General features: G+C 41.2%; 1 protein-coding gene and 1 long non-coding RNA gene across 5 annotated transcripts in view; one reads left to right on the top strand and one right to left on the bottom strand.

Annotated features, from left to right (window-relative positions):
- Positions 1–25,146, bottom strand: part of PTPN21 (protein tyrosine phosphatase non-receptor type 21) — a 77,810-nt gene that overhangs the window by 52,026 nt on the left and 638 nt on the right. Inside the window, exons 1-2 of one of the 3 annotated variants that reach the window (XM_059182592.1) lie at positions 22,281–22,498; positions 21,136–21,519 (exon numbers count right to left, since the gene is read on the bottom strand). In XM_059182592.1, the coding sequence (XP_059038575.1) occupies positions 21,136–21,315 (180 nt within the window). In that variant the 5' untranslated portion in view covers positions 21,316–21,519; positions 22,281–22,498. Of the gene's footprint in view, positions 1–21,135; positions 21,520–22,280; positions 22,499–25,146 lie in introns of those variants that run through there. The other 2 variants (XM_059182593.1, XM_059182591.1) reach the window with 2 other exon arrangements.
- On the top strand, positions 22,514–23,064 carry LOC131836789 (uncharacterized). 2 transcript variants are annotated; one of them, XR_009355781.1, is made up of 2 exons: positions 22,514–22,704; positions 22,867–23,064. It is a non-coding gene; the product is annotated as an uncharacterized LOC131836789 (long non-coding RNA). The 2 variants fall into 2 exon arrangements; XR_009355780.1 differs by having other exon boundaries at positions 22,514–22,732.

The raw sequence follows: 25,146 nt of genomic DNA, 5'->3' as shown, positions 1-25,146 counted from the left end.
AATCATATTTGATTAAGGGTCTAGTATCTGGATAGATGAAGAACTCTTCTACAATAAGAAGCCAGACAACTCAGGTGCCTGGGTGGCTCAGTTGGTTAAGCTACTGCCTTTGGCTCAAGTCATGATCCCAGAGTCCCGGGAGCGAGTCCTGCATCAGGCTCCCTGCTCCGCAAGGAGTCTGCGTCTCCCTCTGACCTTCTCCCCTCTCATGTTCTCTCTCTGTCTCACTGTTAAATAAATAAATAAAATCTTAAAAAAAAAAAAAAAAGCCAGACGACTCAATTATAAAATAGGCGAATGATGTGAAGATACTTCTCCAAAGAACATAAGCAAATAGCCAGTAAGTACATGAAAAGATGTTCAACATTCTTAGTCACTGGGAAAATGCAGTTTAGAACCACAATAAGATACTACTCCATACCCATTAGGCTGGCTATAATTTAAAAAATACAAAGCGTTGGTGAGACTGTGGAGAAATTGGAGAACTTATACATTGCTAGTGGGTTCAGCCACTATGGAAAACATGCAATCCTCAAAAGGTAAACATGCAATCATCATCATCATATGACCCAGCAATCTCACTCCTAGATATAAACCCAAAAGGAATGAAAACAGGCACATGCATATTCATACTAGGAATATAAGAAATAGCCAAAAAGTGGAAACAACCTAATGTCCACCCAAAGAAGAAAGGATAAATGAATTGTGCAACAGACATACAGTGGAATATTATTCAGCCAAAAAAAAAAAAAAAAAACCGAAGTGGGTGCATGCTACCACATGGATGAACCTCAAAAACATTAAGTGGAAGAAACCAGGCATATAAGGTCGCATTGTATGATTCCAATTACTTATTTATTTTTAAAGATGTAGGCTTGCTATTTATTTATTTATTTATCTATTTATTTATTTATTTATTTTTAAAGTACACTGTACCCAACATGGGGCTTGAACTCATGACCCAAGATCAGGAGTCACATGCTCTACTAAGGCAGCCAGGCGTCCCAGTTTATGATTCCATTTAAATGAAATATACAGAATAGATAAATCCACAGTCACAGAAAGTCAACTGGTGGTTGATAGAAGGGGAGAGAATTCACTGTTTAATAGGTACAGGGTTTCCTTTTAAGGTAATGAAAATGTTTTGGAACTAGATAGAGGTGCTGTGAATGTATTCAATGTCACTGAATTGTTTAAAGTGGTGAATTTTCTGTTATGTGAATTTCAGTCCACAAAAAAATTTTTTTTTTAAGATTTTATTTATTTATTTGACAGCGAGAGATCACAAGTAGGCAGAGAGGCAGGCAGAGAGAGAGGAAGGGAAGCAGGCTCCCCGCTGAGCAGAGAGCCCGATGTGGGGCTCGATCCCAGGACCCTGAGATCATGACCCGAGCTGAAGGCAGCGGCATAACCCACTGAGCCACCTAGGCGCCCCCACAAAAGTTTTTTTTTTTTTTTTTCACAAAATTTTTTTTAAAGTTAAGATATACTCAATTAAAATCAAGTACAGGGACGCCTGGGTGGCTCAGTTGGTTAAGCAGCTGCCTTCGGCTCAAGTCATGATCCTGGCGTCCTGGGATCAAGTCCCACATCGGGCTCCTTGCTCAGCAGGGAGCCTGCTTCTCCCTCTGCCTCCGCCTGCCATTCTGTCTGCCTGTGCTCGCTCTCTCCCCCCTTCTCTCTCTGATAAATAAATAAAATCTTTAAAAAAAATAAAAATAAAAATAAAAAAATAAAATCAAGTACAGAATTTTAAAACCTTACTTTTTAAATCTTCAAATATATCAAATTCATTTCATTTGAAAAAGTCTAAGGAAAAAAATGAGCCAGAAACAGATGGCTCTAGCCAGGAGTTAATATTTCCTATTTCCCAATACAAATACTTAGGTCAAGATTTTGTACAGTTTAGACAATATCTGGAAACACCAACTCTCTGAACATAACTGAATTAACAAAGAATAGGCAAAAAAGTGTGTAATGACAAGAGTCAATTATTAAGTATATGTCCCCAACAGAAAAGAAATTTCTGTTCTCCTTTATGAACTTTTCTTTTTCTTATTCCATGTTTTCAATTAGTTAAGTGAACTGGTTATCCAATTCAAAGTAGGTTAAAAGATGATAAATTAAAGGAAAAAGGGTTTATTAAATAGCATGTTGACAGCAGCAGGAAATGATGGGTAATACCTTCTCCAGCAAGAGAGAGCGCATACATACCAACAAAAAACCTTTAAAGAGAAGTTATAAAGAATCACAAAAGCATTGTAGTCTGGAATTATTTATCAAAGGAACAAATTGTAAACATTAGTCATGTATTTAACCACAACCACAATTTTTCTTTTTTTTTTTTTTAAGATTTTATTCATTTATGTGAGAGAGAAAGATCACAAGTAAGCAGAGAGGCAGGCAGAGAGAGGGGGGAAGCAGGCTCCCTGCTGAGCAGAGAGCCCGATGTGGGGCTCGATCCCAGGACCCTAAGATCATGACCTGAGCCGAAGGCAGAGGCTTAACCCACTGAGCCACCCAGGCGCCCCCACAGTTTTTCTTTTAAGATGAATAGAGAAGTTTATAAATCCTTCCAAAGACTGGCATTAAAAATAGTTGTTTGGGGGCACCTGGGTGGCTCAGTCGGTGGGACAGCTGACTCTACATTTCGGCTCAGGTACTGATCTCAGGGTCCTAGGATGGTGCCTTCCACCAGTTCCCATGCTCAAAAGGGAGTCTCTTTGAGGATTCTCTCTTTGCCAACACATTCCCCCTCCCCCACTCATGCTTTCTCTAGAAAATAAATCTTTTTTAAAAAGTTGTTTGAGCGAAAAAATAAATCTTGGTTTTGGGGCAAAGTTATGAAGATTGCTTTATTTCCCAAAAGTGATTAGAAAAATAATTTATTGTATGTTACAACTTCACAGACTTTAGCCAATTAATTGCAATTTTATTACTTCACTTATAAGTGCAACTGCATTTTCCAAAGCCATGAAAGAGATTTCAACTTTTGCTGTTTTGGTACCTGTGGTTATTTAGATTTTCTCTAATGGGCTATGCCTGCAATTCCAATAGCAGCCACTAGCTCCACATAACGCCATGAGTGCTCGACTGATGTCACAAGGCTCCACCTCCAAGTCCTGGCTCCGCCCCTTACCCCCTCCTGAGTGAGCCAGTCCCTGAGTCTGTTTCTTCATAGGGAAAATAACATGTGCCCTGCCTTCTTCAGAAAATAGTGGTGAACTCTGCTGTTATCACTGTACTGATAAAAGTTAAAAGCATTCCTGTTACATTTGCTCTGAGTACATTAACTCAGCAGATAGGATCTCTCCAGGTGTGACTCAGAAAATAAAACAAAACTTGAGTCAAGCATGCTTCTTCCTTGAAAATATGACTGACCAAATAATTGCCAAATTTCTTCCTTTATTTATCTTTTTAAAAAGATTTATTTGAGGGGAAAAAAAAGATTTGAGAGAGAGAGCGCACAAGCATGAGTTGGGGGGGGGGGGGGCAGAGGGAGAGGAAATCTTCAAGCAGACTCCCAGCTGAGCACAGACCAGAAAGCAGGTCTTCATCCCACAACCCTGAGATCATGACCTGAGTCAAAGGCAGACACTTAAATGAGCCATCCAGGCCCCCTTCTTCCTTAATTTACTTCCTTAATTTAAAGTTAAGACATGTTTTTTAGTTCTTTTTTTTCTTTATTAAAAGAAATATAAAAACCTTAGTACAGACAAGCCCCATTTGCCTTGAATTTCAACTATTATTACCAATTGTTTCTTGGTCTAGGATACTTTCCCAGAATCATGTGTCTTCTGTTGAGTCCAAATCTTTGGGTTATCCACGCCCTGTCTTATTAATAGGCTTGGTTTAATTATAATAAAAATTTCCTCATAAACCAGTCTTTAATTATTGGCTTTTGGTTCAAGCCTCACACAGGCTTCCTTATCTTACTTCCCTGTACCTTGCCTTGATAAGAAACTTCACCTCCACGTAGTGTCTCTCCACAGCTCTCTCTACTCTCACTGTTGACAGAGGAAGCTGATCTAACCTTTGGCAAACTCTTTCCAGTAAAGATCCTAAACCACTGAATTCCAGTAAAGCATTCTTGCATCCTCTAGATCAATGCTCAATTATCACTGAACAGTTTTTTTTTTTTTTTTAAGATTTTATTTATTTATTTGACAGACAGAGATCACAAGTAGGCTGAGAGGCAGGCAGAGAAAGGGAGGGGGAAGCAGGCTCTCCGCTGAGCAGAGAGCCCGACACGGGGCTCAATTCCAGGACCCTGAGATCATGACCTGAGCCGAAGGCAGAGGCTTAAGCCACTGAGCCACCCAGGTGCCCCACCAAACAGATTTTTGTAAAACTTCTCCACTGTCGAATACTTTTACCCTCACCCTTTCTTTCCTATTTTGTTCTGAACATGTCAGCAATAATCTCTTGTTATTTAAAAGTTTTCACAGCTACTCCCCTAAAATGATAGATACTTGTGTCTGCTGTGTAAATTACAGTAAAAACAAAAGTTACATTTACAAAACTTGCCATCTTTTCAGACACTATATGGCTGACTTCCTTTAAATGATCAAATATTTACCCTGAGAACAAGGTGATTTGATAATTAAGCTTTTTGTTCAGAGGGAAAGACAGTTTACACATTTTTGAGCTTGGGTAAAAGGTGTCCCCCAAATCACAGTCATCTAAAGAGACCCAAGCTATTATAAGCAGTTCCACATCTTGTCAGAATGTAAACCCTTTTCTAATCCTCCAGTCATTTCTTGTCTAATTATTTTAAGAGTCTTTTAGTTGTACTATTTTTAAAGCAGAGCAAAGGGACACACGATTTAGCTGGAAGGTTTTTTAAGCCACTGATGCACTAAGTTTGATAAAGTTAATCCCATATAAAATTGCAACTATAATTTTATCCTGATGCTTTTCTTAGACTAGGCAGAAGTCAGAAGACTTTTCATCAGGAAAGTGATGAGAGGAGATAGATCTAGATAAAGCCTGTCCGAGGTAGAGATCATCTAACAAGGGTAGTTAACAAGTATTAACCTAATTCAAGCCTGGAGCTTACCTCTATGCTGAGTGTGCCATAAATAATGAAGCATTGTACCTCTTCCTTTTGACAGAGTATGGTGGTCACGGTGCCATAAACAGACAGTGTTTTTTCCCTTGTCTGTTTAATTTTCTTCCATTTTCTTCTGTCCTTAGTCAAATAACATATTATCTATTTTTATGGTTAAGGTGATAACACACAAGATCACTATACTCTAGCACATATGAGGACTAAAAAAAAGAACAATCAAAAGTACATTTTGGTCTTCTCATTACACTCAAATTTTTACTAAACTGAAGTTCAAGTAACTGAATTCCTCGAATGGCCAGATCTTTGTTGTTATTGCAGCATTTAACTTTTAGGAAAAGAGTTAAATGATAAGCTAATTTTAGGGATATAATGAAAGAAAGTCTAAAGCATGAAATGGAATCACTATTTACATAGATGACCTCTCATATATTTTCTATTTACTATCCTGGGCAATGAGATGCTAGGAAGAATATAGTGATCCCCAAATACAGTAAAATCATTCTTCTAAAATTATGTTATCCTGTGAGGCAACTCGCTGGCTCAGTCAGAAGAGTGAGCATGTGACTCTTGATCTCAGGGTCCTGAATTTGGATGTAGAGATTACAAAAAGCAAACAAACAAACTTTTAAAAAATATATCATACTATACTTTCTAAAAAAATGGACTGTCTTTTTTTCTTAAGATTTAATTCATTTAGGGGTGCCTGGGTGGCTCAGTTGGTTAAGCGACTGCTTTCAGCTCAGGTCATGATCCCAGAGTCCTGGATCAAGCCCCACATCAAGCTCCCTGCTCAGCACAGGGCCTGCTTCTCCCTCTCCCTCTGCTGCTCCCCCTGCCTGCGCTATCCTGCTGTCAAATAAATAAATAAAAATCTTAAAAGAATTTTTTAAATTTATTTGAGAGTGAGAAAGAGAGAAAGAATGATCTGATCTATATCTATATCTATCTATATCTATATCTTATCCCAACTAATTCCCAGGGGATTAAAAATGTTTGTTTGTTTGTTTTTTAAGACTTTATTTATTTATTTGACAGAGAGAAATCACAAGTAGTCGGAGAGGCAGGCAGAGAGAGAGAGGAGGAAGCAGGCTCCCTGCTGAGCAGAGAGCCCCATGTGGGACTCGATCCCAGGACACCTGAGATCATGACCTGAGCCGAAGGCAGCAGCTTAACCCACTGAGCCACCCAGGCACCCTAAAAATGTTTTTAATATTTTCCTGAACTCCTCTTATTTTTTCTATCTTGTCTTGCCAGACAGTGAGTACTGTGAGCAATATTTCTAGAAGATGTAACTGTACAATATAAAAGTGAAAAGGAAGAACTGAAAAAAAGGAAGAACTGAAACTGAAATAGCTGCTTATTTTTCTAACATTCACTTTCATCAGGTTGAAATTATTGTTGTATCCTGTTTTCTAGATATGGTTGTGATGTGGGGAAGGTAGAACCATAGAGAGATAAAGGGAATTCGATTTTAGAACTATAAATGAGTATGGGCCTAAATACATTTTAATGAAGAATCAAATCAATGTTCATTTGTATTGCCTGACAGAATATTTGCCAACAATTTTCCACTACCTTAAAAAATAAAATAAAATGCACAACAGTTCCACTGTGCTTAAATTAGTATTACCATGAAAGATCTGAAGATTATAAAATCAAGAAAATTGCTCTTGTGGTTAAAATCCTAAACAGATACACATGAATAAACTCCCAGGCTTCTTAAAAACTCTACTTGTTTTCTTCATTAATAAAAGTTCAAAATTCATGCCTTCATCATACATGAAATAATTGTTCATCATACATGAAATAACATATTTTATAAGGTGATTTTCTAGTTACAGCAAATACTTCTTCCATTTACACAAATGCTCCAAGAGCAAAACCATTTCCTTTTTTTGACATAGAAAGTGATTTTTTCCCCTTTTTTATTTATAAGGTTCCCCTTAACAAAGGCCACACTTAAGGATTTAATGGATTTCCTTTTAAATTATGTTCTTCATTGAGGACCAAGGCACTAAGTAAAGGTATATAACTCATAAATATACACTCTATATTTTTAAGTTGTTTAAATACCATCATGCCGGTTACATTTTATTCTGAGAAGTGCTATTTAATATGCATGAAGTAAGATACTTTTGTTATTGTAGAAGAGAATGATCTGGCTATAAATATGTATGTGGTATTAAGGATAATGGAGTTTCTCTATTCATTATCCCATATCCAATTATTTTATACTTAAGAAATAATAAAAGTCTCAATGGAAAGACAGACAATAAAGATAATCATGACCTGCAGAAGAGGAATTAAAATGGAGTAACAATTTACAGTGCTCATGATTCACAAATAGTAGAGTGGAAACGCTGGGGTGGTGTGAGATGCTTTGAACAGGTGGAACCACACCTGCATGCACAGCGGCTAAATCACAGCGATTCAGCTCCATCAGAGAATGCAGCAAGCATGGCGACAGGCCCACTGCTTCTTCCACTTTTTCTTGTTTGGATGCAGATTCAGACTCAAGAAGCCCCCCCAGTTCCAACAACAGCAGAGCAACCAGCTACTGCTTTGGAAAATCACTCAGCAGAGAATTCTCCTGGGGTCCATTTCATCAGCCTGATACTGCCGGCTCTGCCAGGGAACAGGTTCACGGAAGGCTCCCTATCAAACAGCTCTGCCCTCAGCACTTCAGGCATTCCCCACGGTGTCTCGCTGGCCTAATTATAAGATGTGTGTTTGTTCTCAGGCTTTTCTTTCTGTGCCTGATGTAACTTCAAAAACATATTTTCAGCAAAAGAGAAAATTGTAGTAATTAAAATAAATGATAACAAATATCTCAAGACAGTCTCCATCAGATTTGGGAGGCTGCCCTGTGCCAAGCTGTCCTTAGAAGCACGAACTCCATGGCAGGCCACCTGTCACTTGCCCAGTTACAGGCTGGGAAGAAAGCTGCTGATCAAAGAGGAGCCAGAAGAGCTACTCCAGTTGTGGTTTCTGCCCTGGAAGCATGAGCAAAGTTACTTAACACCTGTGTTACCATTTGGAAAGTGGAGAGGAATGTAATAATGCCTCCCTCAAAGGATTGCTGAGGACCAAAATAAGCAAAAATATTCAAAACACTTAAAAAATGTTTCACACAAAACAAGGGCTCAAGTAATATTAGCTCCTCTTACCACAGTGTGCAAGCTCCCTTAAACAGTAGAAAATTTCGTATTACATCTTCTTTAGTATAGGAAATTCTATACTTAACTATTTCCTTCACTAACTAGGTTTTGTTTTTGGTAACTTTTCTTGTTCTTTTTCTTTCTTTTTTTTTTTTTTTTTTAAAGGTCTTATTTATTTATTTGACAGAGGGAGAGAGAGATCACAAGTAGACAGGGAGGCAGGCAGAGAGGGAGGAGGAAGCAGGCTCCATGCTGAGCAGAGAGCCCGATGCGGGGCTCGATCCCAGGACCCCGGGATCATGACCTGGGCTGAAGGCAGAGGCTTAACCCACTGAGCCACCCAGGCGCCCCGTTTCTTTCTTTCCTTTTAAAATGAATTATTAGATGGGATGTCTGGGTGGGTCAGCCTGCCTTTGGCTCAGGTCATGATCCCATGTTCCTGGGATCAATTCCCACATCGGGCTTATTGCTCAGTGGGGAGACTGCTTCTCCCTCTGCCTGTCTCTCCCCTTGCTTGTGTGCTCTCTCTCTCTCTCTGACAAATAAATAAAATCCTTTTAAAATTTTTAAAAAAATAATTAGAAACAATTTTTTAAAATTTTTAAATAAATTATTTCCTGTCAAAATAAGTTATTAGAGGGGCGCCTGGGTGGCTCAGTGGGTTAAGCCTCTGCCTTCGGCTTGGGTCATGATCTCAGGGTCCTGGGATCGAGCCCTGCATCAGGCTCTCTGCTCATCGGGGAGCCTGCTTCCTCCTCTCTCTCTGCCTGCCTCTCTGCCTACTTGTGATCTTTCTCTGTCAAACAAATAAATAAAATATTTTTTAAAATAAAGTAAGTAAGTAAGTTATTAGAAAATACCAACACTTCAGGCTCCTGGGTAACTCAGTCAGTTAAGCCTCTGCCTTTGGCCCAAGACACGATTTCGGGGTCCTACGATCTAGCCCTACATCAGCTCCCTGCTCAGGGGAGACTTCTTCTCCCTCTCCCTCTGCTACTCCCTCTGCCACTCTCCCTGCTTATGCTCTCTCACCCTCGCTCTCTCTCAAATAAATAAAGAGGGCGCCTGGGTGGTTCAGTCGGTTAAGCAACTGCCTTCAGCTCAGGTCATGATCTTGGAGTCCCAGAATGGAGTCCCACATTGGGCTCCCTGCTCAGCAGGGAGAGTGCATCTCCCTCTGACCTTTCCCCCTCATGTGTGCACTCTCTCTCTTTCTCATTCTCTCTTGAATAAATAAAATCTTAAAAATAAAATAAAATCTTTAAAAAAGAAAGAAAGAAAATGCCAACACGGATTGCTTTTCTTTAGGAAAATGACAATGGCTTAATGGAAATGCAGTGCAATGTTGATGGAAAAATGCTAAACCAGGGGTGGAAGACCTGAACTCTAGTTGGGACTGTCACTGCTAGTTGCCCCAGCCAGGGACTAAGACTAAGAGTAGTGTACAGTGAAGTCTGCATTCTAGTAGTGGGTGACGATTATACAAATACTGTATAATTTTATTTTTTTTTTAATTTTATTTATTTATTTTACAGAGAGAGATCACAAGTAGACAGAGAAGCAGGCAGAGAGAGGGAAGCAGGCTCCCTGCTAAGCAGAGAGCCTGGATGCGGGACTCCATCACAGGACCCTGAGATCATGACCTGAGCTGAAGGCAGCGGCTTAACCCACTGAGCCACCCAGGCACCCACAAACACTGTATAATTTTAGATGTAGTCTTCATTATTAAACAGGGTTCATTTTTCTCTATGTTATCATAGTGTAATACAGAATTTATGTGTTATTTTCCTTACATTGCCATTCAAACATAAATCTAACTTCAAAACAAGTACCAGTCATTAAATTAAAAACAAGTCAAATACGTATCTGATTAAATATTATCAGTAAGTGTGAAACAGGGGTGAATGATAATTAAGGTTCTTTTCTAGATGATTCATACCAAACTCTGGGAAGAAAAGAAAGAATATTATAATGGATATCCTAACTCTCAGAGTTGCCAGTTAATAAATGTCCTCATCAGGACCTCCCCCCTTGGTCTGGATGCTGTCCATCTTTGGCCCACTCCATCTCTGAGATGGTGGGAGAAGGAAGGAAGTCCATTATACTCCAGGATAAAGTAAACATAGGTAAAGCATCTAGTACAGTGCCTGGCATCTAGTCAGTACCCAGTAAACAGCTATCATTCTTACTATTAATGTGTTACCATCTTACACACAGAAGAAACAAAATCCAGAGACGTTAAGTTGGTTTGCTTGGTTCACACAGGTAGTGTACAGGGATCTGAACCCAAGTTCATGTGGCACCAAACGTCCTCCTTGTTGCCCACATAACCTCACTTTGCCAACTACAATTGAATCTAATGGTACAAAGTTCAATTGGCTGAAAATTCACTTGACATCAAAATGAATTTGTCAAGTCAAAGTCTAAGCCAACCATAACACAGCTGAACAAAGGCAAATTGTTTTTATATTCACAAAGAAAATGAGCTGCTACCAACCAGCATTAAATCCTTGTACACTTTCTTTGCCTGCTCAGTTAAAGCTCATCCAAAATGATGTAATTACGCTGTCCTAGTTATAAGTCTAAGCCCTACATTCATTTTAGTGATCTCACCAGGGCAATCTACTACAGAAAGGTACACAAACCCTGCATGGAAAAGTTATGCCTAATACACGTTGCTACTTCTCATATACGATTTGCGACATACATCGTTTCTTCTAGTGAAATTAGCATTTTAGGCTAAGTCATGAGAATTTAAATTGCCTCTGGATATTCTGTCAGTCCATCAAAAAATAAATGTAAGTGATATTTATTTATGAACAAACTGTGGAGAACTAAACAGGAAAATATTTGCTAAACCAACATACTGTTAAAAAAGTGATATGAGGAGTGCCTGGGTGGTACAGTTGGTTAAGTGTCTGACTCTTGACTTCAGGGTCAGGAGTTCAAGACCTGCACTGAGTTCCACGCTGGGCATGGAGTTACTTTAAAAAAAAAAAAAAAAAAGTGATATGAACAAAGGACTTCTTAATAGGGAAAAAAAAACCCCCACAACACAAGGTATGTTTCTGATAAGAAGAATGAAATACAGGGCTCAACGACTGGCCAGTGAATTTGGCTAATGCATAAGTAGAAGTATGAGTATGAGTCATCCTGTTCAATAAAAACTGTCACACACCTATTACTTGGGCACAAAGGTACTACCTGGTAAGGAAGACGGGTGTGGATCTACCATAAGAGATATAAGGAAGGCATTCCCACTCACAACCTCCTCCTTTTCCTCCTTGAAAGGAGATTTTCCCTCAAGAATAAGGTGCCCCTGGAGTGCCTGGCTGGCTCAGTTGGTGGGAGCATGCAACTCTTGATCGTGGGGTTGTAAGTTCAAGCCCCATGTTGGGTGTAGAGATTACCTAAAAATAAAATCTTAAAAAGAAAAAAAAAAGGAGTAAGATGTCCCAGTGAGGAAACAAATACCTCAAATGTCCTTTCCTGAGATTTGAAGATCAAGACCATTCAAAAAGGACATTTGTGGGTGCAGGTGGGGAGAAGTATACTTAAGAGGCAAATTATTCTCCCTCAAAATACGAAGGTCTTGAATTGTTCAAAAATGTTCTATTCTTCCAGCACCTTCATCTGGAGAAGGAAAGATCAGAGAAGAAAGGTCCTGTTAAACTGAGAGCAGGGGAAAGACTGCTTCATCTATGAGAGGCTTCTAGGCCCACAGCTTGGCTCATAAGTGAACTGGTAGAGAGGGTATCCATGAACCACCTGAAACTGTATGCAAAACTCTGCATTTTTGTCAGATTCTAAAGGAGTCCAAGACCACTATAACTTTAAAAGTCAAAGTTCAAGCATTCTGATAGATACAAACTCAAATTCTGACTCTTTTACTTATTAGCTGTGTGATAACCCAGATTAGCAAAACAATCATTCAATTTTTCAGAACTTCTGTTTCTACATTTTAAAATGGGAAGGTAATGCCTAATTCCATGTGAGGATTAAATGCGATAAGGCATATTAAGCTTCCAGCACAATAATGTTTATCCATCCAGAAGGAGAGCAGCAGAAAGCCACTAAAACTTTCGGTATTATAAGGAATGAAATCTGAAACTTTATACATGAAAGGCAATGACAGAACTTAGTGAGAGCCCCCAAAACACCATCAGTTCCCTAGGTCCACCATTTTGTAATTCAACTCACAAAACTCTGCACAAGAGTAAATTTATGCTTAATTCTATATGGTGATGAGACTACATGAATGTGGCAGACTCAAGGACCTCTCTAACATCTCTGAAGTGAAAAATCCAATACTGGGAGAAAAACATCACAGACTATCAGCCCTTAAATTTATTAGAAATAAAGTTGGTTATTATAATAACCACTTTAAGTAAACAGGTTAATCCACTTTAAGTAAACAGGTTTCTAAATTCCATAATAACTTGTGTGATGCTACTTGTATTAAAATAGGTAACATTTACATGTTTGTATTAATAATTCCTCTACTTATTTATATAGTTGGGCTTTTTCTTAACTTTCTTTCTTTTTTTTTAATTAATCTCTACACCCAACATGAGGCTCAAACCCATGACCCCAAGATCAAGAGTCACATCTTGGGGCGCCTGGGTGTCTCAGTGGGTTAAGCTGCTGCCTTCAGCTCAGGTCATGATCTCAGGGTCCTGGGATCGAGTCCCGCATCGGGCTCTCTGCTCAGCAGGGAGCCTGCTTCCCTCTCTCTCTGCCTACTTGTGATCTCTTTCTGTCAAATAAATAAATAAAAATTTAAAAAAAAAAAAAAAAAAGAGTCACATCTTCTTCCAACTGAGCCAGCCAGGCACCCTTATATTAGACCCCTTTCATCAGGTCTTAAATATCATGACCAGATGAAAAAAGTAACAGAGAATCTGGAGCACCTGAGTGGCTCCGTCTGTTAAGGAAGAGACTCTTGAGTTTGGCCTGGGTCATGATCTCAGGGCTGTGAGAGACTGAGCCCATGTGTTGGGCTCCACACACAGCGGAGAGTCTGCTTGAGATTCTCTTTCTCCCTCTGCCCCTCTTTGCTTCCGCCCACTAACTCACATTCTCCTTAAAATAAATAAATCTTTAAAAAAAAAAAAGTAACAGAAAACGTAAAAATCAAGAAAAATCCTTGCTCATTTTTTTAAAAAGATTTTATTTATTTATTTGACATAGAGAGACATCACAAGTAGGCAGAGAGGCAGGCAGAGAGAAAGAAAGGGGGAAGCAGGCTCCCTGCTGAGCAGAGAGCCAGACGCAGGGCTCGATCCCAGGACCCTGAGATCACGACCCAAGCCGAAGGCAGAGGCTTAACCAGTTGAGCCACCCAGGCCCCCCAACCCTTGCTCATCCTAATCAGTTTTGGATTTTGGAAAGCTTTCTTTATCTAGGTGAAGAGGTCAATCTGAAATTTACATTTGCTTCAGATGGTCCAACAGATCTAACCAGAGATATTTACTGATACTTATCTACACACCAATTTTATCTGATTTATAACCTACATACCTGAATAAATAAATATTCAGCCCAAAAGGCTGAAAAGTTTGCAGGTATTGTACTTTTTCACCTTACACATACTCCAGTTTATTTTTAGAGACCAACTGAAAACAACTAGTGCAAAAGGAAATACGCATGAAATTCTTGAGGTCTACTCAGATAACAGTCAAGATAAGGTCAGTGGATATTTGGAATACCTAAGACACTAATTTAAAATAAAACACTCTGATGGCCAAGAACACTTTCTAAAGTTGTGCTTTAGAGTAATGGTTTGCATTATATACTTGATCTCTCTCTACACCAACAAGTCCCTTAGCCAAAAAGTTTCCCCATCAGCCAGAAAACATTACAGGAACACTCTATTCAAAAGAAGTTAACACTCCCTTCATATAGCAATGTTACCTCAGGGAGTCCCTAAAACCTGATCATTTTCTAAGTGTTTCAGAAGAAACCACAAAGTGAAAAAGAAAGAAAATTCTCAAGAAAAAGGTACTTTTCTACCTATGGTTAAAGCTTTGTAAATGTTCAACTCTCTGCAGCAAATAAAATCATACAACAAATAAAGGCTGACTTAACTGAGTGGCTGCCTATGCTTATCAATGTAAATTCAAAACAAGAACCTTAGTTTTTAAACTAAGAAGACATTTATTCAGCAACAACGTACTGTAAGGTAAACGGCACTATTACAGACACAGGTGTTGAAACAGTCCTACTCTGATAGAGCTTACATTCTAAAGAATAAAAACTTGACATATGTGTGATACAATTCAAATACAATTAAAAAATTTTTTCTGAACATCTGTGATAAACCACCACAGAACAACCAAATATTAAAGCCTAATTATAATCTTAAAATGAGAGGCCACAGGAAAAACTTGTAAATTTTGCTTGATTTTCTACCAAATGGCTTAGTATTGATCTCAACTTTAAAACTGTAGTTATGGGGGTGCCTGGGTGGCTCAGTGGGTTAAGTCTCTGCCTTCAGCTCAGGTGTTGATCTCAGGGTCCTGGGATTGGGCCCTGCATCTGACTCTGCTCAGCAGGGAGTCTGTTCCCCCACCCCTCTCTCTGCTGGCCTCTCTGCCTACTTGTGCTCTCTCTCCCTCTGTCAAATAAATAAATCAATGAAATCTTTAAAAAAAAAAAAAAAAAGATAAAATAAAACTGTAGTTATGTATGTGCACTACTTATGCAGCCAGTGAGAATCCCCCTTTCCCTATACACACACACAACACTCAGAAGTAGCCAGTGTGTTATAAAACTAACACATAATGTATCACAGCAAAAACATGAAAGTCATCTTCAGAAGTCTTTTAGAAGAGGCTCCTGCCTGGCTCAGTAGTCGTGATCGTAGGGTCATGAGTCCAAGCCCCATTTTGGGGATAGGGATTACCTAATAAATAAAGTTTGTGTTTTTGTTTTAAAAGCCTCTAGGCTTGGGGCACCTGGCTGGTTCAGTCCTAAGGTATGTGACTCTTGATCTCAAGTCCTCAGTTTGAGCTCCATGTTGGGCATAGAGAAAAAAAAAAAAAAAAAAAAAAGCTTCCAGGGTGTTTTAAGTTCCATTTCCTAACTGGACATTTAAAATCTTAAAAAATTAAAAAAAAAAAAAAACCCCACCAACCACATGTGAATTAAGCTGCATAAAGAAAGACTTTATGATAAAGGAAGTTACTCTGTACAAGAAATAATAATTTGCAATGAATCTAATTAAGACCCATGACAACATGACAAAAATATGATTATCAAATGTAATACAAGATTTAAAGAGAATGCTTAGGGTAAAAATAAGAATGCTTAGGGACACGTGGGTGGCTCAGCTGGTTAAGCATCTGACTCGATCTCAGCATTTTGAGTTCAAGCCCTGCATTGGTCTCCAGGCCCAGCATGGAGCTTACTTTAAAAAAAAAAATAATAATGGGGCACCTGAGTGGCTCAGTTGTTAAGTGTCTGCCTTCGGCTCAGGTCATGATTCCAGGGTCCTGGAATCGAGCCCCACATCAGACTCCTTGGTCGGCAGAAAGTCTGCTTCTTCCTCTCCCTCTCTCCCTGCTTATGTTCCCTCTCTCGCTATGTCTCTCTCTGTCAAATAAATAAAATCTTAAAATAAATATATATATATATATATATATATATATATATATATATAATCCTTCAGAAAGACATACCCTAGGGGCGCCTGGGTGGCTCAGTGGGTTAAGCCGCTGCCTTCGGCTCAGGTCATGATCTCAGGGTCCTGGGATCGAGTCCCGCATCGGGCTCTCTGCTCAGCAGGGGGCCTGCTTCCCTTCCTCTCTCTCTCTGCCTGCCTCTCTGCCTACTTGTGATCTCTCTCTGTCAAATAAATAAATAAAATCTTTAAAAAAAAAAAAAAAAAAAAAAAGACATACCCTAGAGAAAAAAAAAAAACCTTAATACAAAATTTCATAAGTCTTGTTTTGTTTGTTTCTAATCATAGGCTGACAATAAGTGGGAAGAAATAGGCTAATAGCGAAGTAAAAACCTACTAAAGTTCTGTTGTTTTTGAGGGGGAGGGCATTGAGGCAGTGACCCCATACAAATCAATATCAAGTGGCATGAAAAAGACGTTCAAATATGATGCTAAATTACAATGGTACACTAAAATTTTAACTGTTTAGTAACATGAAAATTGCAATTACCAATGGCCACTATACTTGTTTTTACTCTAAGAACATTTTATGAACAAACACTGCTTTTTCCATTTACTAAGAGAACACAAGATATTTACAAAAGAATCAGTCTGAAGAGAAGTTAGTCAGTTACCACAACATGGAAATGGGAGTCACGAATTACAGCAACAGAAATGAACAGTCACCCTTGCTGAGAGCTTTTCACATACCAAGTCCTCCACTAAATGTTTTTCATGTAATACTGAATCCTCACAGCTACCACCAGGTAGGTACCTCTATTACTATTATCCCCAGTCCACAGATGAAAAACAGTGGACCTGAAAAATTCAATTCCAAATGTAATTGAACAAAATCACTTTTTTAAAAATGTTTTTCCTGGGACACCTGGGTGGCTCAGTTGGTTAAGCAACTGCCCTCAGCTCAGGTGATGATTCTGGAGTCCCGGGATCAGACTGAGGCCAGCAGTGGTCTCCCTGCTCAGTAGGGAGTGTGCTTCCCCCACCGCCCATGCTCTCACTCTTTCTCTCTCTCTCCAATAAATAAAATCTTTGGGGGAAAAAAAATGTTTTTATTGTAAAAGTTCCTTTTTCAGTCTCATGTTGGTTTTTTGCAGATAAAAAATCTCTACCTATGTGAACTGTTATAAATGAAGGAGAGATGTGCATAAAGTGGACAGGATGGTTGATATGGCTGATTTATGAATTATGTGATGATGCTGTGTATCACTTGGACTGGATCACATAGCTAATCGGTCGCATAACTGATAAATGGCAGCACTAGGGTCCAAACTCAAGTTTTTCTGTTTCAACTTACAAATGTCTTAACCACTCTATTAAAGATTCTTCTCAAGAGGCAAATACAAGCAGTACCCAACTAAGGACTGCCCAGAAAGGATACCCAGACTCAAAGGAACTTGTCTGGTCCTGGAGGCAACACCCTTCCCCTTAAGAAGAGAAGGAAAGTTTTCAGAGCAGCTTCACTCTCTGGGTCCATACTCACCAAGCAACTTCTAGTTAGCTCTGGCTCCCATGTGGCCTGCCTACAGGGAGAACATGGCCTGGCCAGGGAACACATATACTTGGGGTCCTTGGTAGTTCCATTTCTCATTGCAAATTATTAAATGGCATCCTGCTTTTATAAATCTTTCTCAGTCAGCTGGGGTAGCACAGGTCTTACTCCCAAAGACAATAGGTTTTTATTTGTTGGTTTTTCTTTTTTTAGGATTATTTATTTACTTATTTATTTTTCTTTTTTAAAGATTTTATTTGACAGAGAGAGAGTAGGCAGAGAGGCAGGCAGAGAGAGAGGAGGAAGCAGGCTCCCTGCTAAGCAGAGAGCCTGATGCAGGGCTCGATACCAGGACGCTGGGATCGTGACCTGAGCCAAAGACAGAGGCTTTAACCCACTGAGCCACCCAGGCACTCCAAGATTATTTATTTATTTATTTGACAGAGAAAGCGAGCATGCATGTGTGTGCAAAGGTAGGCAGAGCGGCAGGGAGAGGGAGAAGCAAGCAGCCTGATGCAGGGATCAATTTAACCTGAACCGAAGGCAGACAAGAGCAGACAGTTAACCAACTGAGCCACCAGGCTTCCCACCGGGACGGGTTTTTAAGTTGAAGCACCTCACTCTAAACTGTGTTGATTACATCAAGGTGACCCTGCCCAGCTGACACCCTCTGGTCTCACCACCGCCATCAAGCTCTGTAACATATACCTTCCAAACTGGAGAGAAAATTTTCTAATTCTCCTTAAATTCTACAAAGGCTTTCACAATCTCTCTTGAAAACGTGTCATGAAACTCAGAATGAATAATATGCAGAGAATTTCAACAGCTCTGAGGCTGTTGTTATAATGAACAGCAATATTTTTCTGTGGGGGTAACGTTCCTTCATTTTTGAAAGTTACTCTTCACCACTCAACTATGGTGAATTTAGAAAAAGTTCATACAGGCACACCTGGGTGCCTCATTTGGTTAAGCATCAGCCTTTGGCTCAGGTCATGATCTCAGGGTCCTGGGATCAAGTCCTGCATCAGGCTCCCTTCTCAGCAGGGAGCCTGCTTCTCTCTCTCCCTCTGCTGCTCCCCAGTTTGTGAGCTCTCACGTGCACTCTGTCTCTCAAATAAAATCTTAAAAAAAAAAAGTTCATCTAAGTTAACTAAATTGGATATAAGTACAATAACCAGTTTGTAGTTTCTTAATGTATCATAAAATATCTTAGACATTCAAAAAAAATATGAAGACTAACAAACATACACTCACCCAACCAGCTTAAGAAATAAAATACTAGGGGGGCGCCTGGGTGGCTCAGTGGGTTAGGCCGCTGCCTTCGGCTCAGGTCGTGATCTCAGGGTCCTGGGATCGAGTCCCGCATCGGGCTCTCTGCTGAGCGGGGAGCCTGCTTCCCTCTCTCTCTCTCTGCCTGCCTCTCCATCTACTTGTGATTTCTCTCTGTCAAATAAATAAATAAAATCTTTAAAAAAAAAAAAAAAAAGAAATAAAATACTAGGGATATAATACTAGCTAAAGCCTCTGGGCACTGCTGTGAAGGGTTATGTATAGCCTTTATAATTTTTATTACAGAACTAAAATAGGATTCGATTAAGCCAATAAAGACTTTTTCTACCCCAACTGAAATGTGGGCAAGCAGCAGAGCCTATCAGCCAAATTTACATACTATGATGATTCTGAGTCTGACTGATGAGAGAAGAGAGCAAGATAACAACATACCAACAGCTCTTGGTATGAATCTCGTATGTGTGGCCACAAAGGCAGAACAGGTGTCACCCTGACTCAGAGATGTTCTGAACCGTCATTGGGTCATTCGGTTAGATTAGGCCTGGGGCTTGAGCCATCTGTTTATATGCGACAGAGCAGAGCTTCTAGAGCTTTACAAGGAAGAGTCTGCTATATAGACTAACTTCCTAACCATGACTGTCATTAAATACTGGAAATGCTGGGATAATCTGTCCAAGGGCAGGACACTTCCCACAGTTCACGCCTATCCCAACTCAAAGCACTCTACTCTTTGGTTAAAAATCAGTCTCATGGGGCACCTGGGTGGCTCACTGGGTTGAGTCTCTGCCTCCCGCTCAGGTCGTGATCTCAGGGTCCTAGCATCGAGCCCCAGACCTTCACATCTGGCTCTCTGTTCAGTAGGGAGCCTGCTTTCCCCTCTCTCTCTGCCTGCTGCTCTGCCTACTTGTGATCTCTCTCTCTCTGTCAAATAAATAAATAAAATCTTAAAAAAAAAAAAAAAAAAATCAGTCTCATTAGATACCCACAGCTTTATGAAGGTGCTTGTTCCTGGTGAGAGTAACCTCAAACAAGCGATGATAACTTCTCTGGACTTTTTTTTTTTAAGATTTTACTTATTTATTTGACAGGCAGAGATCACAAGTAGGCATAGAGGCAGGCAGAGAGAGGGGTGGGGGAAGCAGGCTCTCCGCTGAGCAGAGAGCCTGATGTGGGGCTCCATCCCAGGACCCTGGGATCATGACCTGAGCCGAAGGCAGAGGCTTTAACCCACTGAGCCACCCAGGCGCCTCACTTCTCTGGACTTATTGACTAACAGAGAAGGAAAGCAATGCTTGTGGGTTCAGTCCAGCCTGTATTTATTGAGCACATTCCAGGCCTGGTACCCTGGGTACAAAAATAAATTAATGACAGTTCCTCAAGGAGTTGATTCTACAGTGTCTGTACGCAGACCTGGTATGTGAAGAAAGAAGAAATGAACATGAAAAAAGAACCAATATTTTAAAAAAGGAAAATTGGTGATGGAAGCAGAACAGGCAGGGCTGGTCACTGAGGCCGGCTCTCCTGGTTTACTTTCTCCTTGGTGCTCCATTATTCCAGCTCCTTCCTAAGGCTCAGCCTCCTCTATTCAAACCCAGGGGTCTGCTATATCTTCTTTCTCTTTCCTAGACAGCCTCATGCCCTCTCCCAGCTTTGATGAACTGACCTAGGCTGATGATTCCCAAATCCTTCCCCCCAGCTGAGCTCCAAGCCCACACTGGCCTCTGCCTGCTCAACATCTCCAAAAGGCATCTCTGTGCACTTCCAGAACTGATCTCACCACACAACTCTCCCTACCCCTTCAAACCTGCTCTTCCTTTTATGCTTCCTCTCTGAGTTACAGGCTCCACCATTTACTGGAAACCTGAGTATCAGCTTGGACCCTCTGGCTAGTGTTTCTCCACACTTGGCAGGTAGGTCCTAAATTGCTGCAGATTCCAGCTACTTCTCTCCATCCCCATCCAGATCCAAGGGACTACCATTTGCAGCACAACAACTACTCCTTTCTACTCATTCTCCAGAAGACCTACTCTTCACAAAAACAATCATACCAAACCTCCTGCTTAAAATCCTTCACTAATGGGGCACCTGGCTGGCTCAGTCAGAGAAGCATGAAACTCTTCACCTTGGGGTCATGAGTTCAAGCCCCACGTCGGGTGTAGAGATTACTTAAAAATAAATAAAATAGGGGCGCCTGGGTGGCTCAGTGGGTTAAAGCCTCTGCATTCGGCTCAGGTCATGATGCCAGGGTCCTGAGATCGAGGCCTGCATGGGGCTCTCTGCTCAGCGGGGAGCCTGCTTCCCCCTCTCTCTCTCTGCCTGCCTCTCTGTCTACTTGTGATCTCTCTGTCAAATAAATAAATAAATAAAGTCTTAAAAAAAAAAAATGGGAAGGAAGAAGGCACGAAGGCAGACTAGAGAAGCCTGCAGCCTTTTGAGAGGGGCTCACCTCCCGCAGCTCCAGTCTTTGGGCCACAGCTTCCAGGCTCTCCTGGCCAGTGCTCTCCACAGACAGCGTGAACTCCACAAACTCGTTATTGAGCAGCTGGATCCGGGCAACCAGGCAGCTCTTGCTGGACACCGTGTAGCGCCGGGTGCGTTTTAGTTTCAATCCAAACGGCAGTGGCATCTTCTTGTCCCTTGGAGCGTGGCGGAGAGGTCAAGAGGGAAAAGCACCGCCACTCGTGCGGCGGTGGCGATGGCGGGAGAAAGCGATCCTGTCCCCACGGGAAGAGTACGGTACAGTCTCCGGCTGCTCACCCAGCAGCGGCTGCCGCCATCAAACAGCAACCGAGTCCCCGAAGGCCGGGTGAAGGGAGCATCCACGCCAGTGCTGAGGAAAAGAGGAACACCAGTTACAGGGGCAATAGCAACTTCCGAAACGGAGTTTTTATTTTTACTCCACCCCACCCCCCCGCCGCCTCTGAGTTTTTTTAAAAATAAAAATCAGGAAAGAGGTACCCAAAGACGAAGCTCTCCCTCTCTCCTGGAAAAAGAGGGCAAGAACAGGATCTGGGAGGCAGTGAGGAAGTTTATCATGGCACTGCTTTAGCCCCTGGGCCAGACTCCACCCTTCATTGAACCCTACAAATAGCGATCACCACCTACAGCCATCTTCGGGATTAAACCCGACAGGACAGCGGCTGGCACTGCCCAACCGCCAAACTTAGTAGCTGGCATTAGAGCTTCGACGCTGAAGTTTTGGTTTTTACAGTGAACTTTTTGGCTCCCTAAGACGCCAACTGTCGGGGTTCTTCAGCCCTAAAGGGCGATAACTGCAAAACACCTCGAGAGGCGCTCGGTAAAAGTCCAAACCCCATTAGACCCATGAACCCTGACCCCACAGGGGAGGAATCATCCCCGGTAACATATGGCAGCTGTGGGGTTCAAGCGGGTTGAAACGCTTAACAAGCACGTGTAGGGCCGTTTCTGCTTTATAAACATTAACGTCACCAAATTGATGGGCTGATTAACAAATCATAAAGACCCTACACGTGCTTGTTACCCGATTACCCCCAAAAGCAGGGAAATTCTGAAAAGGGTGGCCCCGGTTTGCCAACGGGTAGGGACGCCTAAGAGGCGGTGGGCCTTCACCTACGGAGGGCCGCGGCCCAGAGGCCGAGGCGGGCGAAGACTTAAACGCCATTCCGGATTAACAAGGGGCGGACCGGGCTCAGCAAGCCCATGAAGCCAGGGAACAGCAGAGAACTCGGGCTCCGACTTCCCCCCAGCGTCATACCGGCCGAAAAGCCCGCGGCGTTGCCGGGCCAACGCGCAGCCTCAGATATCCCGGAACTCTCGTTCGTTCGCCGCCGCGTTTCCGGACGGACGGGCTAGCGAAGGACTGGCCCCCCGCTGCCCCCGGAGGGACTGTTTAAAGAACCCAGCTCGAGACCTACGGGAGGTGGAGGGGTCGGGGCGGCGTCCGTTTGGCTCCCGGTTTGGAACCTCAGGACCCCCTCCCCACCCACCCCCGCCCATGCGTGATTCACAACGTTTTTAAACACACGTGCTGATGGTAACTCCTGGGCTGGAGCAAACTGAGCGTGAGCGGCGGCCGGAGGTTTTTACACTGGGTGGTTCCCCCACGCCCCCCCCCCCCGGCCCTTAACGAGTCAACAAAATCCCGGGAGGGTTCCCACCCATTCGGGTTTTTTTCGTTTTTGTTGTTTCTGAATAGAGGCTGCCCCAGAAGACGAATCGTTCAGCGAGGCTCGGCGGAGGCTGACTACCCTGAACTTGGGCGGGGAACCGCGCGGAGGGGCCGGGTCTACCCCCTGCCCTCCCGTCTGGGAAACCCAGAACCCAGGCCTCGAAAGAAGCGGCTTTCTCAGCCTCACGCGGGGATGGGCTGAGCTGGGAAATGGATCCCGGGGGCCTCGTTCCCGGTCCTCCGCTCTGTTCCGCTCTCCCGACTGCGTCTCGGTGTCAGAGATGATGGGGCACACAGGGCTGGAGTAGGCAGAGCTAGAGAATTGCGTGTAGCCATTTCACTAGGCTTTGCCAAAGTTAACATTCTGTAGCTCCATTCCACAAAAGTGTATTTGTGTCTCCGAATACAAGGCAGCGTAGCGGGCAGTGCGAGAAATCTAAGACGAACCCTAAGCCGTCGCTGTCCTTAAGGAGATTACATGCATGCTATAATTACATACACGGCTGTTATCTCTAGTAAGGACCGCACCAGGGTTTTCTCTGTTTCTGTGTTCCTTGCTTTTGTTGTTTGTGTTTTGGTTTGGTTTTTTTGCCTTTGGGGTTCTGGTTATGCCCTGATAGCCAGAAAAGTAAAAGTTAAAAACAAGGACCAGAGGAAGAAGGCCAAAGGAAAAAAACTAGGACTACTTAAATTGCTGTTCTAAACAGCATTTTTGCTGAGTACCTTCTATAAGTAAAAGCATAAAGGAGGTAATATAAATATCTTAAAAAGATATGGTCTCCACCTGCAGTTTTCAATGCTCTTTGCTCTGTCAGTTTATAAATTAGTTGAGGCAAAATGGAAAAAAAAAAAATCAAGAAATGAGATAGGGTGCCTGGGTGGCTCAGTGAGTTAAGCCTCTGCCTTCAGCTCAGTTCATGATCGCATGACCCTGGGATGTAGCCCTATACCAGGCTCTGCTCATCAGGAAGCCCGCTTCCCCCTCTCTCTGCCTACTTCTGATCTCTGTCAAATAAATAAAATCTTTCTAAAAAAAAAAACAAAAGAAAAAGAAATGAGAACTTTAATAAGCTTTTGACTAAAAAATTGTCTAATAAGCTATCAGGGTTTGTATAATACAAATGTTAAAAGATTATATGTATATAACATACCACACCGCATATTCTATTAAATACCTTCCATGAGATGAGGTGGTGGATTTCAATTTTACATACAAGTTATGGTAACAAAATTAGTGTGACGAAGAGACAAGATACTGCATTTCTACAGAGGAAAGATGAGTAATTGTATTAAATGTTCAGGTATGGTAGACTCTTCATTACAAAGATAGACCGATGCCTTGAAGGCAGTAAGTATTATACTATATAACTTAATTATTAACTTAAGCTCTGATTAAGCAAATGCAGAGTAAAACTTTCAGTTGTTTCTGAGATTTGAAATGTTTTACTGCATCAGAGATAAAGAAAAGCCAATGTTTTCTCTTTATTTAGGTAGATTTTATAATGTAATAGAAAAAGTTGGGGTGTGAATGTGGGTGTGGATATCAGGATGCATTTTTCCCCCCAAGATCTGTGCACTAGAACAGCTTGCTTTTTGCTTATTTATATAAAACCTACTGTGTTAATATAATACTGTTTAATAATTTAGAAAAATTATCAATGATTTATACCTTTTAATTTTGTTATGTAGTTTTCACTATCAAATCATGCCAAAATTGCTAATGTTCAAATGGAGTAGAAATAGAAGTTGCTTTTTAGGGGGGTCTGTTTCAGGTATAAAATAATATGGAATAATTTGAAAGTTCTGAAATTATAACTTGTCTACTAATCAGGTAATTCATAATTCGCTTTTGAAGGAAAAAACTACCAAATACTTTCTCTACAAAACCATTCAGTTATGCAATAAGAGATACATGTTAAATTCTGTTCCACTTTTCAAAAGGTAGTCTGAGACACTTGTTAATTCATTTTAATGTTTTCACATCCCCTTTCAAAAGTTTCTCAAATACACTGTAACTCTGAATCCTGTCATTTCCCTCCTTAATGCAAAGATCCTCCCCCACTTGTAATCTTGCCAGTGATAGTTTAAAATAATCACAGAGTATATGACATCTTTAGAGTAATATATAGATCTATAGTATCAAATATATTTCTCACGGACAATATGCGTAGATACTCAAGAATAAAATACCCTAGAAACAAGACAGACAACTACTATCAGTAAAATTATTGTCATATCCCAAAGTTAAAAAAAAAAATCTGTCAGCAACTCATTAGACATACAGCGGTTGTCAGAGCACACGGAGTG

This window comes from Mustela lutreola, chromosome 7, assembly GCF_030435805.1.
Source record: "Mustela lutreola isolate mMusLut2 chromosome 7, mMusLut2.pri, whole genome shotgun sequence".
Classification (NCBI taxonomy): domain Eukaryota; kingdom Metazoa; phylum Chordata; class Mammalia; order Carnivora; family Mustelidae; genus Mustela; species Mustela lutreola.
This window is presented reverse-complemented; position numbering and strand designations above follow the sequence as displayed.